The 13653-nt window shown below is 51.3% G+C and overlaps 6 protein-coding genes across 6 annotated transcripts; 1 reads left to right on the plus strand and 5 right to left on the minus strand.

The window, feature by feature from the left end:
- Positions 1-2203: 2203 nt before the first annotated feature.
- Positions 2204-3408, minus strand: PPTG_22313 (hypothetical protein; the record flags this gene model as incomplete). Its single annotated transcript, XM_008903349.1, has 4 exons — positions 2204-2219; positions 2311-2387; positions 2979-3075; positions 3365-3408. The coding sequence occupies 4 exons, from the start codon at positions 3406-3408 to the stop codon at positions 2204-2206; spliced, it is 234 nt and encodes a 77-aa protein (XP_008901597.1).
- A 701-nt stretch (positions 3409-4109) lies between these two features.
- Positions 4110-4301, minus strand: PPTG_08072 (hypothetical protein; the record flags this gene model as incomplete). The annotated part of the gene is made up of 1 exon (XM_008902979.1): positions 4110-4301. One exon carries the CDS (start codon positions 4299-4301, stop codon positions 4110-4112), a length of 192 nt encoding a protein of 63 aa, XP_008901227.1.
- A 715-nt stretch (positions 4302-5016) lies between these two features.
- On the minus strand, positions 5017-5631 carry PPTG_08073 (hypothetical protein; the record flags this gene model as incomplete). The annotated part of the gene is made up of 2 exons (XM_008902980.1): positions 5017-5238; positions 5401-5631. 2 exons carry the CDS (start codon positions 5629-5631, stop codon positions 5017-5019), a joined length of 453 nt encoding a protein of 150 aa, XP_008901228.1.
- Positions 5632-6065: 434 nt separating this feature from the next.
- On the minus strand, positions 6066-8773 carry PPTG_08074 (hypothetical protein). The gene has a single exon (XM_008902981.1). It carries the CDS (start codon positions 8722-8724, stop codon positions 6115-6117), a length of 2610 nt encoding a protein of 869 aa, XP_008901229.1. The 5' UTR covers positions 8725-8773; the 3' UTR covers positions 6066-6114.
- Positions 8774-9505: 732 nt separating this feature from the next.
- Positions 9506-12715, minus strand: PPTG_08075 (plasma-membrane proton-efflux P-type ATPase). Its single transcript, XM_008902982.1, has one exon. The coding sequence runs from the start codon at positions 12568-12570 to the stop codon at positions 9673-9675; it is 2898 nt and encodes a 965-aa protein (XP_008901230.1). The 5' UTR covers positions 12571-12715; the 3' UTR covers positions 9506-9672.
- PPTG_22314 (hypothetical protein) lies at positions 12631-13640 on the plus strand. Its single transcript, XM_008903350.1, has one exon. The coding sequence runs from the start codon at positions 13053-13055 to the stop codon at positions 13401-13403; it is 351 nt and encodes a 116-aa protein (XP_008901598.1). The 5' UTR covers positions 12631-13052; the 3' UTR covers positions 13404-13640.
- The last annotated feature ends 13 nt before the right edge of the window (positions 13641-13653 follow it).

The following is a 13653-nucleotide window of genomic DNA, read 5'->3' on the forward strand; positions in this document are numbered from 1 at the left end:
CATGGGCACACGCCAGAAATTCTGGAATTAGGGACACTTGAACTGATAGGTGTCGATGCGGACGGACCAACCCTGTTGTGGCATGCCAATGTGGTGCGTCGGACACTCTATTTTACAGCCGATCGTTAGAAAGTGAATGCTGACTTCTTTCTCTCATCCGATAAGCACTCCGGCGACCTTAGAATGCCACGATACACGCCAGCACTGACCTATTCGGGTATATGTCTGAAGCGTCTGCCGACATTGTAGATTACGTAAAAAGCACATGAGGTATTTACTATTCCTGAAGCCGAACAGCACGATAAGACCATTCAGTTGCATAATCTCTGCATCACTCAATACTGCATTTATTCGTAGTTTTGTCCCCATATGCTCGTAAAATAGATTAAGGAAATTTCCAATTGCCCCGTAGTACTTGCGCTGCGTCCTTGACTCGCAATAACAGGCTGACAAGTTGATAAGACCGGCGGCGATCCGTGAATCCACACGAGATGATAGTTCAGTGCTCCCACGGATCATTTGGAGCAATATGCTAGGAGCGCCAGACATATCAGCACCTGCTCTTGAGTTTCCGTCGTGCGCGCATATTCATCGCAAGGTGCGATACAGCCGTTGGCTAGAAGGGCCTAAAGACACTTTAAAACGAGTACGACAGCTTGTCCGCGTCAAAGCAGTTTCGAGCGATTTAGATACTGAGACTGCTTTCGGGTTTGGAAATAGACAAACCGAAGATGGGTTTTGGTTTGTGGGAAACGGGGAAGACGAAGAACCTTTGATACTGGGCATCGCCAGTGTCACACTAATGCAAATCCTATTGGTTCTCCAGGAAAAGCAGCCATTCTTGTTTTTCTAGCTAGATACTACTTTTAAGCTCAGTGATATTGGTTATCCAGATATCATTTCTGTCGAGTTTTACAAATGCACCATATCCGAAGAAACGGACGCGGGGCAAGTGGATTAACGGTAGGTACACTGATTACGACTTGCTTAATTAGGACTTGTTTATTGCTGCTAAAAAGACTAAAGAGGATGCTGCAGCTGAAGCCAATTATTGAAGGAGGAGCGTACGACCGCAAGGCGTGTTGCGAACGCGAGGAAAGAAAAGAGAAGGGTCTGCGAGCGAAGACGAAGGAGTGCGCAAAAGAAAGGTTCCAGAAGGCGAAGCAGAAAGTAGAATAGACAGTGGCAAGAGATGCACTAAAGCGGGGCGTTCCGCCATGAAAAAATTAAATTCACAGCCCAGTTGGTCGATTTGTGGTTGTAGACATCACCACCAGGCGATATCTTCATGTCGGTCGTTGTCTGACCGTTGTATAGTGAGGTGCCGATATTTTCGTGATTTGGGTACTCTATAGTAAACAAAAAAAAGACCCAACATATGTCTTAGTCTTGTAGTGACGTCTTACAAAAAACAATATATTTCAAAAGTGACCTGAAGTACGTCTGGTAGGGATACGGAAAGGAGATGAAAATGAATATCTGGGTTTGCCCCTAACGACAGTAAATCTTCAAAACTGTAACTTTCGGCTTTGGTCCACGGATTCACAGCTACAATAAAGCACGCTTCCTTTACAAAGCTGTTTGTGTATACAGTGCGAGTGAACACATATGAAAGGTGAAACCGAGCATAGGCCTTTGCGTCTCCGCCCTCGTTACCATCAAACAAACCCACGTATGTTATCCATCCTACGGGGTTGAAGATATTTCGTAGCTATTCGCGCTTTTCCAATTGAAGTAGCAGACCAACGGTTCACCAAGAAGGTGGCAGAAATGTTTTTTTCTCCGTCATGAACAAAAGCAGCAAGCACTCCAAATACCGACTTTCCAATACCAGGACTTCCAAGCACACGAATTTTGCAAAGTGGCATGATTTGGTTCGGTCTTGTCTCTTATATGGTACATCATAACTGACCAATCACAACTATGGAATGCAAATTAGCGTCTTTCATTGGCCAAATGAACCAGCCCCTAATTGGCAAGCCCGGCCCCGAGTTTGCATTTCCCTTATGAGAGAAATCCTAATGACAACCCGTCTTACATTTGAGCCAGTTGGCGGTGACCCGGGTCACACCAATGACCCGGTACTCAACTATTCTGTCATAAAACATATGCATTATTTAAGTTTCTGTAATCAGGCAATGCCGACTATCCTTTCGATGCAGCTCTGGATGCACTGCAACTTTGATCCAACGTCCGTGTTAAGCTAAATGATGTCGCTCCTAAAATATGATGTGTCGCCATCAATATCTGAGGTTACCGAGACTGAATTGTTGTTATTGGCGAACACCAGGAAAGTAACAGTGTACGTACTGGAGCCATCGCGAATGCTCCATAATACGACGGATGCGAACATGGATATCCTTCTTCAAGTTCCCATTCGTTACAGTCTGTAATTAGAAATTTCATGCCATCATCTGAGTAAGAGTGACTTGGGCGGCTACGCTGGCACCGAGTGTGTAGAGTGTCGATCCAAACGCGCTATCTTGGATCCACCAACGCCGAATATCGCTCTAACTTGTGCGTCTGGAACGCCTTGGCCAGTCAAGGAGAGAACCATACCCTCCGCCTGAGGGTGCTCGGTCCCGCCCCATTTGGATTCTAGTGACTTGTACGTGGCTTGTAACTGCTCAACTTTCTCAGTGCCAAGTAGAGCACAAGCACGCTCAAACGCTGTCAGTCAATTTCGAGGTTTTTGTTTCTTCCGTGGTGCAGTCTGGCTCAAGCCACCTGTACCGCCAGTTCGTCGTAGGAGGGTCGCTCATTTCAGCCAACAGTGGAAGGATCGCAGTCCAAACGCGAACTGTTACTGAAGTACCTGGTGCTAAAATTAAATAAATATTTCATATTTTGTTCTCGTATTAGTTGGCGACTCGGGTCACCGCCAATCCCGGTCTTTAAAATCGTAACGTTACTGTCCGTCCGTCCGCCCACCTTACTACAAAAAATCATTGGTTAAAAATATATTTTCACATACGTACGATGTCCGACTCTTTTGCATACGTCATTTCGGAAAGCGCGCGGACGGCGGCAGGACACGACGGCAAGCAGTTAGCGGCGGCGACAAGGACTGCGAGGCTCAATCATGTATGTGTTAATTAATATTATGTACTTTTCATCTTTTGCTCGGCCACCTCTCAAGCTCTTCGGAGCCCGACGCTGGGGAGTCCATGTTCGCCTGCCAGCGGCATGGGAAGTCTCATATCCAATCCGGGGTAAAGGGCAGCATAAACGGCGATAAAAGCCGGTTTTGCCGGGCTGTCTGCTCCTCCTCGTCGGTACCAGCAATGGTATATGGGACCCGGCGTATTGGGTAGTAACACCGGGGGCGCCTCCGAGTCCGGGAAAACGTTAGCCAATTACTCACGTTCCCTGCTCGAGAACTACGACCAAGACGCTGCGGATGGACATCTCGGAGGAGATTTGGTTTGCCAAGAACTCAACGCGTATCCATTGGAACAGTTGGAGAGTACAACTGCGGTTGTAGACAAGTTGAATGAAAACCAAAGGGATGTTTTCGACCAAGTGATGGGCGCAGAACAGCCTCCCCAAGTCGGCCGGAAACTATTTTTTATTGACGGACCAGGGGGTACCGGTAAATCCTTCTTGCTCGAACAAATCCTTGCCAGGGTACGTCTGAATGGAAGGGTTGCTGTGTCAGTTGCTTCCAGTGGAATTGCAGCAACATTGCTGACAGTGGGTCATACGGCGCATTCTACATTTCGGATTCCACTGAAACTAGACGACCATTCGACGTGTAATATTCCGAAACAGAGCCAGAAAGCGGAATTGATACGCCGGGCCAGTTTGATTATTTGGGGCGAGGCGCCGATGATACATCGAGCGTGTTTCGAAGCTATTGACCGAACTTTTCGCGACATCACGGGTAATGAAGTCGAGCCGTTTGGGGGGGGGTAATGGTTTTTAGTGGTGACCATCGTCAAATCCTACCGGTCTTAAAGGATACTACCAGGGCTGAAACGCTAAAGGTGTGTTTGAAAGCGTCTCCCTTATGGCAGCACCTACGCTAGCTTCGTTTGATAGAGAATATACGTGTGAAAACGGCGCTTGATCCAGATGGTGCTGCGGAGTTGGCCGAATTTTCGGAGTTCTTACTTCAAATTGGAGAGGGTCGAGCCCCCTTTCACATACGACTCCAACGCTGGCTTCTGCTTGATGCAAACCTTCACATACGCAGCCACCAAACTTCCATTGCAGAACTCGTAAAAGTCGTTGGAATTTTGACCGGATACATCGAACTTCGAGAAGGCTTTGATGTATTTGGTGTTCACTTCCTTCCACATGTTATTAAGTCGTGGTGCGTCATCCTGGACGATGACAGAAGGGTCGATCCCGATGTAGCGAGGGTCATTGAAGGTGAAGAGGCCATTGTAATCCGTTGTGTTGGTTTGAAACTCCTTGGCTACCTCCTTCGAAAAGGACGTGTTCTGGTTTACCTCACCCGTGTCTATTTGGTCTCTCGTTGCCGCGTCGTCGGATGAACCAAGACGCGTAGCAAAACGGTCCGAGAAAAGAACATTGAGAAGTCGAATGCAGCAGTGTTTTATTTTTTTTGCGCAAGCTTGGATCCAACAGGTTTTCATCGTCAACAGTTGCTTGAACTGCTCTACGTGTAGCATTGTGTCTCTTCAAATGTTCAAAGAGCGCAAGCTTACCGAACTTCCTGGGCACTCGCAAATTTCTCTCGCTGCACTCCTTCCGCAGTTGAGCCACCGTCCACAACGTATAGTCATCACATGTAGGTGTCGGGACCGCTCCCGGATTTTTAACGGTCCAGTTGCGTACTTGCATTCCAATACGGTCGGCGGTGGTACCCCGGCTCACCGGTTGTGAATCGTTATTACCAGGCTCAGGTACACCACGTTCTTCGGCGTTTGAAAGAACAACAGCGCGGTCGCCATCCTCCGTATAATTATGTTGTGGATAGTTAGATCGGGGTTCACTGACTGCAACATAGCGGCATCTCCACCATTAATTTGGGTGCCACGGTCCGTTATATCAATCACGTTGCGCGCACCAGGAGCACAGTACCCACTGACATCCCTCCACCGGCAACACGGTCTCCACTAGCAACAAAGGGTCCACCAGCAGAAAAACCACCTTCAGCAACGCAGTTCCCAGTAGCAACATACTATTCGTCAGCAACACGGTCTCCATCGATGCCATTGGCATGGCGGTCAACAACATGGTCTCCACCAGTAGCACAAGCGACCGAAAGGCCTACGCCAGCGACATGACCAGTAACAGTACCATGAACATGATCTCCGCCACCAGCAGCACGGTCTACACCAAAAATATGGCCTGCAGCATCAACTCCAACACCGCAACTACCTTTACCAGCTTCGCCTATGCGTAGTTCCGCACCATCATCGCGGTCATTACCTCCTCCACCGTTAAGAAGCCCACAAAAGTCACCACCAACAGAACGAGCTCCATCTGCAACATCAACTCACAAAACGCAAGTGGAGTGGACACAACGCCAACGAGCTCAGAGGAGGGTTTCCTGAGAGCATCAACAGGTGGCGCACCGCTTGCTGGCATGACCTTGACGCTCTTGGGCCGCCCACTTCGCGCGCCTGTGGTCCTCTTCGCGCTCTTGCCGTTGCCGGGCATCTTCGTTTCCATTTTGGCCAGCAAGAATTGTTTTGTTTTTCTTTAATCGTAAAATTTTGTTTTAGAAAAAAAAAAATTGGTGGCAGTTGCGTTCCTAACGAAAAACTGCCACACTGCCATGACGCTGCGACAAGTATGCCATCGCATGGCAGTGGTTAAGAGCGGCCCTGAAGCTCTCGGAATGAGCTAGTGAAAAGTGTCTGCTGTCGATCGTCGTCTGTGTTAGTATGCAGCCACTCCGCAAAGCGAGCTATTGCACGTAAATATGTGTACTTGGTCTTCTCCGCTGTCGTATTCTCCAGCACTTCTTCAACGCATGCATCGAGCTCGTCCATCGTTGCACTTAGCTCAGTGACCTTTCAAGAACACAAATATTTTTCAGCCAATCATAATCGTCAAATAATCTTAGCGCAATTTGCACGGCGAATTCCATCCATCTATACATGTAATGAACATTTTTTATATTTTCAAAGTGTACGCTGTTTAGATTGGCAAGCATTTTGTCTCCCAGATGCGGTTGCCCACGTACTGTAATCTGTATGACGTGTAGCGCAGCGAGATGCCCTGGAAGAGGAAGGCCAAGTAGCAATCTTTCTCCAGCATCTCTGCAAAGCTCTTGCGATCCAAGACGTAGACGACGCTGCGTTTAGTTGCAATGAGGGAGGTCTTGCGTTTCTCACCCGTCAAAAAGCACATCTCGCCAACAACAGAACCTACCGAAACTTTTTCAGTAGTACCAGCCTCTTCCTCGACCACAGCAGTGAGCGCTCCATCCACCAACAAGAGTGCTCGATCCGAGGTGTCGCCTTGCCTCCATACCACTTCGTCCTTGTCAATCTCCTGGATATGGAAGTAATCCAGCAGACGTTGTTGCACAGAGAGCGGTTGGTCCGGCATAAATCTTCGCAGGTTCCGCAAATGTGTGAACTCGTCTTCATCAGCAGCACAAGTACTCGCAGGAGAGCCTTCTATACACGCATTCTTGCCCAGAATATCATCTTCACACCACTCAAGCGCGCTGTCCAGATCCGAGGCAATGTGAAGCATACGATTGTCACCGAAAAGATCGATCAGATGCTCCGTAAACTTTGCATAAGCCTTTGGTACAGCAGCAAACACAATCTTACAGTTGTGAGTATCGCATGCGTACTTGATCTTAGTGAGTCGATCCGCTGCAGACGAATCCAGTCCGACAACCAACGTGAAGTCAAGTACAAGCCACCGAATGTCGGCTCTCGGTCGAATGTCATCGCTAAGTACACTCTGAAGTGGAGATTCCACCCCACTGCTTGCGGTGTCATGACCTTCCGCAAATAATTCGCGAACGTAGTCGCTGAGCTGGTTGATGTTGCCGAAAAAAAGGTGGCCTTTGAGCTGCACGACGTGGATGTTACGGCACTCACGATCCAGCACGTCCAGTTCATCCGTCATGCGCCACGCATGACTACGCAGTGTTGCTGCACTCATACTGCCTCGAATCGGAGCGTTGGTTGGTGTACGTGCACTTTGCATCACGAAGGTCATACAGGCCAACAACGCACCGACAGCCAGGCCCTGGTTCATGCCCCAGAACGTCATAGTTCCAGCGATAGCCCACACTGTGCCAAGTTCCAGAGCATCCAACTGGTCGTACGTATCAATGAGCGCTTCTCGAAGTAAATCCCATCCAAGATGCATCATAACACAACCTGCCATACACCGAGGGATGTAGGACACAGCATTGGGCCCAACAAAGAAGAAGAACATCATGATAAGTCCGATCACGAAGCCACTGCGACGTCCAGCACCTCCACACTTGTAATATAACGCAGAAGTCGAATAGCAGAGGTAATTCTGCACAGTACCACACACTCCACTTAATGTGTTCGAGATACCGTGCGCAACCAGCTCATCGTTAATATCCACTTCCTTATCAGTAGTGAGACTCAGCGACGGGATGTTAATCGGCACGTGCATAAGCGAGAAAAATGTGAGACCGACGATCGTCCCGAACTGCTTGGGGATCACATGCCAAGCAACGAGAGAGAAGTCGTACTGCTCCCATAGCGAGTAGAATGCAACGTTCGGGGCACGACTGAAGAACCAGCCATGTTCACGAGCTGTGTCAGTCGAGATACCAAGCAGCAGCAGAACCACGTAGAAAAGCGGTGGAATCGACACGAAGAAGAGCGGAGGAAACAGCGGCGACTTGATGTGGCGTGCAAGTATCCACAGTGTGAGTGCCAAGAGCGCTGAACTGACCCAGAGCCAAACGATTTCTTCGTTAAAAAGGCCCTTAACACCGTCCCAAGACCAGTCAAATCCACGTCCTGTAGCGTTCTCAATGCCACTCTGAAGCACGAAGGCGCCAATGCCACCGACAGCGCCAACGATAATGTGCTTCGGGAAGAGATATACAATATTACCAAGCTTCCAGTGTCCCAGGATGTAGAATAGCGCTCCGCACACCACCGATGAGAATGCGTAGGTGACCAGAATTGTCGGCAGAACACTAGGGTTCTTGGGTCCCAGTTCCTGGATAATGGCCACGGAAATAGTGTGCATGAACGGCACGTTCTCGACCATCATTTGGCAAATGGCTCCGTCAAAGTTACTGAGCCATACGAATGTGAACTGGCAGATCGTGGACGACAGTAAGAACATTTGAATACCGAGAGCATGCGGCACAGGGATGTCCTGCCACTCCAACGGGAAGAAGGACAGTCCAAACGGGACACAGATCATCAAGTTGACCAGCACTGCGATGACGATACAGGGGGTAGCGTGCAGAGCTTCCATGACGCCGTGTTCCCAGCCGTTCAGCGGGTCACTAGCGTCGCGGTGTGAACCCCACGAGTCCACGGACAACCTGGTCGTGCCGTAGGGCGAATAACAGTGCGGAGACGCGGCGTTGGGCGCAGTGGTTGGCAGTGTCTCGTTGGCTGGAGACTGCGCGGTTGGCTGCTTGGAGAAATGCAGTGAGGTGCCGCCAGCGTCGCGACGCAATGGCGGAGGTTCGAACACCATGTGGGACGGCGCATGAGTCTGTGTGGGGGTGCTGCGACGCGGCGGTGACAATAACAACTGACGCTCCTCGTCGTTGAGCGGCTCCATCGTGTGACGAGACACGTTTGCTTGAGGTCTTGCAGTCTATGGAGCAAATTGACGAGTGTGAGCAAATGAGGAAGCCACGGTAGATTGTGCATTAGTGACGTACGTGTCTACCTCATTTTCAGCAAATAAGATTGCGTTCTGGGACGACATAGCCAATCGCGTGCCAGAGTTTTATCGGAGACTTTCCTATGTTTAGCTGTCCATCACCCTTTTACCTCCGTTGCAGGTTGACTTGTGCTGAGTATGTCGATGGACGTTGGGCGACAATGTAAGCGGAGGATTGCAACCACTGAAAGGATCCCTCCATTGCGCTGGCTGTACAAGGCAACATGTGACTTCAGGATGGACGAGATCTATGGCTGGGATATCTTGCTTGATATCCTGCCGGCGGCAACGCTTGCCCAATTGTTGCGATCGAAGTGGTCAACGTGGAGGTACAAGTTGCCGTCGGCACAAAATACGAACTCTCACCGAAAAAAAAAAGCGCCGACAATCTGGTGGTGGAGGCACCGTTATAATGAAACTCACTGATACATTTGGCGTACTCGGCGTAATGTCGGTAGTTTGCGGCGGCAAGTGATAACTTGAAAATGCTCGCCACCTTCGGCCACCTTCACGCTGACAGACGCTTGCTCACTGAGCAAACGTCCAATGAACCGAGCTCACAACGGCTTCCATAGTTTTGGAAAGATACTTTACACGCTCATTGAAGAGTTCACACTCAAGAATGCGAAAGTCATGACTCCAGTGAAGTCGTCGAAGCATCCAACAAAACGCCAAGTGTCAAAAAGAAAAGGGTAGTAAGCTTGCATTGACGCACAACTCTTTTAGCTTTCTACCTCCGATCTGTAAGATGCATACGGGCAGTCACTCACTAAAACTATGAACAGACCGACCTCCGCATTGTCGGCGCCTTCTTTTATGATTTTGCTCCACACAGAGCCCTCTTTAAATCTTGCCAGTACCCGAAGCGTTCTGGATAACAGCACGGATGGCCTTCATCTCCGCCTCAAGACGCACGAGGCGGTCCATAGCCTGTTCCAGCGTCATACTGCGCTCCACGAAAGATCCACCCACAGCGCGTCCGGCCACGAACGAGCCGCGCATGAACGAGTCGTTGTTCAGGAAAGAAGAGCCCATACGGATACGGTTCTGGCGCTGAGCCTCCTGCTTGACGTACTTCTTGCTGCTCACCTTGCGCTCAAACACATTCATGTGGTCCACGTGCTCCAGCAGGAAGATCAGCAGCACCTTGCCCAGATCCTGGATGAAGAACCAGCACAGACAGTAGACCCAGACGAACACAGCCAGCTTGAACGAGATAGCCTCCATCTCCGTGAACGGCCAGAAGACAGCCAGAAGCGTCGACACAACCGTAGCGAAGCACGCAGCAATAGCCAGAAGGCGGCCAGGGGCACGCGTGAAGAACAGACCGTCGGTACGGGCCGTGAACACCGTCATGAAGTCGGACAGCGAGATCTTGAGGTACATCATCATCATCACCTGGTCGTACGGAAGGTCACCCAGGCCGAAGTACGCGAGCATTCCGTTCTTGTCCCACGAGTCGAGACCCCAGAAGAGCAGCAGCAACGAGCTAGCAACAGCAATGAGGCCGAGAGTTGTCGACACCCAGTAGATACGGGGCAGGTTCCAGGTCTCCGGGCGCTTGGAGGGCACCACATTGTCGTAAGCAATCGAGATAATCGTACCGTCGTTCAGGATCGTGATCAGCACAAGAGCGATGACCGGCAGCTTGAAGTACGGGTCCACAGCCTCCGTGCTCTCGTTGTTGTTGTACGGGCACTCACCAACGTGCGGGACGAAGTGCTGGAAGCGGCAGCTGTCCGGGTGGAACAGCAGCACCGAGATGAAGAAGAACATGAGCAGCTGGATCGTGCAGGCAATACGGTACGTCACGTAGTTGCGCATACGCTGGAAGATCTTACGCGACAGAGTGATAGCGTTGATAATAACCGACAGACCAGGCTGCGTCAGCACAATATCAGCCGCAGCACGTGCAGCATCGGTCGATCCCTCCACAGCAATACCGACGTCAGCCTTCTTAAGCGCAGGAGCATCGTTCACACCGTCTCCAGTCATACCACACACCCAGCCACGCTGACGCAGCACTTCGACAATCAGGAACTTGTGCTCGGGGAAAACCTGAGCGAAACCATCAGCACTCTCGACAATAGCGCCGTAATCCGAGCCAAGAGTCGACGAAAGACCGTCCTGAACATTGGCAGTGGGCAGTACGTCCGTGCCCAGGATAGTCGTGCCCATTCCGAGCATACGGCACGTCTCCACGGCAATAGCAGCCTGGTCACCGGTGATCATCTTGACGCCAATACCGTTCTCGTGAGCCAGTTCAATAGTGCGCTTGGTGTCGTGACGCGGAGGGTCCAGGAACGTCATGATACCCAGGAACACCCAGCCACCGTCAGCCTCTTCGTCCGAAGTACGACCAACAGCGAGCGAGCGGATGCCACGCTTGGCCAGGTCGAGTACCTTGGCTTCAACTTCCTCCTGGATCTCCGTCACATTGTGAGCAAGCGCCAGAATGATCTGAGGAGCTCCCTTGGTAACCTTAAAGACTTTACCGTCAGGGCCGCGGATCGTGGACTCCGTACGCTTCACCGACGGGTCGAACGGCATGTGGTCCATCATCGTGTACTGGTCCAGCGGACGCAGGTCAATAGCGTTCAACACCAGCGTGTCCAGAGCATCCTTAGGCGGCTCCTTCCACTTGGCAGCAAGAGCAGCAGTAACCAGCACTTCCTCACGAGTAGCAGTCGGGTGGAAGATGGGCAGATCGTCCTGCAGCTCCATCTTGTTGCGGGTGAGTGTACCAGTCTTGTCCGAACACAACATGTTCATACCCGAGAGGGTCTCAATGGACTGCAGCTGCGTAACGATGACCTTCTCCTCTGCGAGCTTACGGGAGCCAAGAGCCATAGTGGACGTGCATACAACTTGCATGGCAATGGGGATGGAAGCCACCAGCAGCACGACGCAGAAGGCAATAGCCTCCAGGAAGTCCTCGCCATTGTAGATGAGGTAACCGAGACAGAAGCCCACAAGCACGAACGAAATGGCCATGAGGAACATGGTAATGCGGATCAGAATCTTCTGGAAGTGGCTCACTTCGTCCACGGACGAGATGAGACTCGCCGTCTTGCCGAAGAACGTTTGGCCGCCTGTAGCGGACACCACAGCCTCCACCTCGCCACGTACGACGGTGGAGCCCATCTTAGCGTTGTCACCAGTGGCCATCGTCACGGGGAACGACTCGCCGGTCAGCGCAGCCTGGTCGATCTGCACGGGGTTGCCCTCGCACAGATCGCAGTCAGCGGGCACAGCCGAACCGGCCGACAGTGTGATGCGGTCGCCCGGCACGAGCAGAGCAGCGTTAATAGTTTGGTGCACGCCATCGCGGATGACCTGAGCCTCAGGCTTGAGACTGGCCTTGAGTGCAGCGACGGCGTTGCCGGCCTTGAGCTCCTCGTACCAGCCCACGATGCCGTTGAGCAGCTGCAGGAAGAGCAGCACGAAGAAATCAGGCAGATCTTTGGTGATGGCCTCGACGAGGATGGCGAGCCAGATCATGATAGGCATGGGGCCCCAGAACTGCTCGGCCAGCTTGACCCACGGGCTCTTTTCCTTGGTTTCGAGCTCATTAGGGCCGAAGATCTTGAGTCGACGAGAGGCCTCCACGGTGCTGAGACCAGCCTCGCCCGTATCCAGCAGCGAGCGCTTGTCCACGCCCATATAGAAGCGGTCGTCGTTGCTCACACCGCTGTACGAGTGCTCGTCGCCGTTGGCGAGCAACGGACTGTGCTCCGACATTGTCACTTTGGTCTTCTTCAACTGTGGCGATGTGGGGGAAAACGAGAAGTGAGCGATCCGATGGTGTCCGGCGGCAGAGCTCTCTCTCCCTATTTATCCAGGACTCAAAAGATTCGTTTTCGGAGTGGACCAATCAGAAGCGCGGAATGGTGGACGCGCCCCATCTCCAAAATCCGTTTTTTGTGCTTTTGACAACAATTGTGGCGACCAAAAACTCCGATCATGCTTGCGGTGGGGTCAGTGAGAAACCCAGCTGAAAGCGCAAGCGAAGTTATACAGTCGTGCTAGGGTGTATGCACCTTGTACAAACTAACTGTAACTCTGCCGTGTGTGCGGCACGAGACGCCGGGCCTGCAGCTGATGAAAATAATTTCGTAGCGGATACTGCGCCCAGATGGCAAAGTTTGGAATTTGATCCCCACACACTGTGATTTTTGCCGTGTCAGGTATCGCAGATGTGAGACCAAGTGGGGGCGCACGGAATGGGCAAAGCTGAAGATTTATGGCGGATCCACCGCCACAACACAAACAAGCTCGCTCGCTTTTCCCCGTGGACAGCCTCGAGATCGCTCCACTTGAAGTCAGATGGTTCACGAAGTATCCACACAAATCGTCTGCAGTGTCGAGCTCAGTCCAGTTCGGAAGCAAATTCTTCGCCGGTCTGCTTGAGACGGTGTCGATATCGCTCGCCGCAGTCTGCGCTGGCGTTCTCACGCCGTACATGTTCAAAGTCTCAAAGTTTTCCTGCTGAGCTTACAAGAATTTTGGTAAAACCAATGGTGAACGTCAACGTTTTTGGTGGTCTGCTGCTTGGTTTGAACGCTGCCCGTTAGTTCAATAATTTGGCTGCTGCAAGTATGAACTCTATACAATCTAAGCGGGAGCTACTACTATCCTAGTATGTCCTTTGCCTTGACGCCCGGAGGCAGTGTGGACTGGTGTTCCCCTCCAAGCATATTACTGAAGTCCCAACGCCACAATGTTTGTGCCGCAAAATAGGAGACTCCAAACACCCTTCGAGTCAAAGGGTTGATCCGTCAAACTTTGACGGATCGTTCGGTGCGGCAGAGTACATACAACGCA

This window comes from Phytophthora parasitica (genome assembly GCF_000247585.1).
Source record: "Phytophthora parasitica INRA-310 unplaced genomic scaffold supercont2.15, whole genome shotgun sequence".
Classification (NCBI taxonomy): domain Eukaryota; phylum Oomycota; class Peronosporomycetes; order Peronosporales; family Peronosporaceae; genus Phytophthora; species Phytophthora nicotianae.

Bases quoted from the DNA above. Each gene is read 5' to 3' on its own strand.
- PPTG_08074 (XM_008902981.1), bottom strand. From the start codon at position 8,724: ATGGAGCCGCTCAACGACGAGGAGCGTCAGTTGTTATTGTCACCGCCG.
- PPTG_08075 (XM_008902982.1), bottom strand. From the start codon at position 12,570: ATGTCGGAGCACAGTCCGTTGCTCGCCAACGGCGACGAGCACTCGTAC.
- PPTG_22314 (XM_008903350.1), top strand. From the start codon at position 13,053: ATGGGCAAAGCTGAAGATTTATGGCGGATCCACCGCCACAACACAAAC.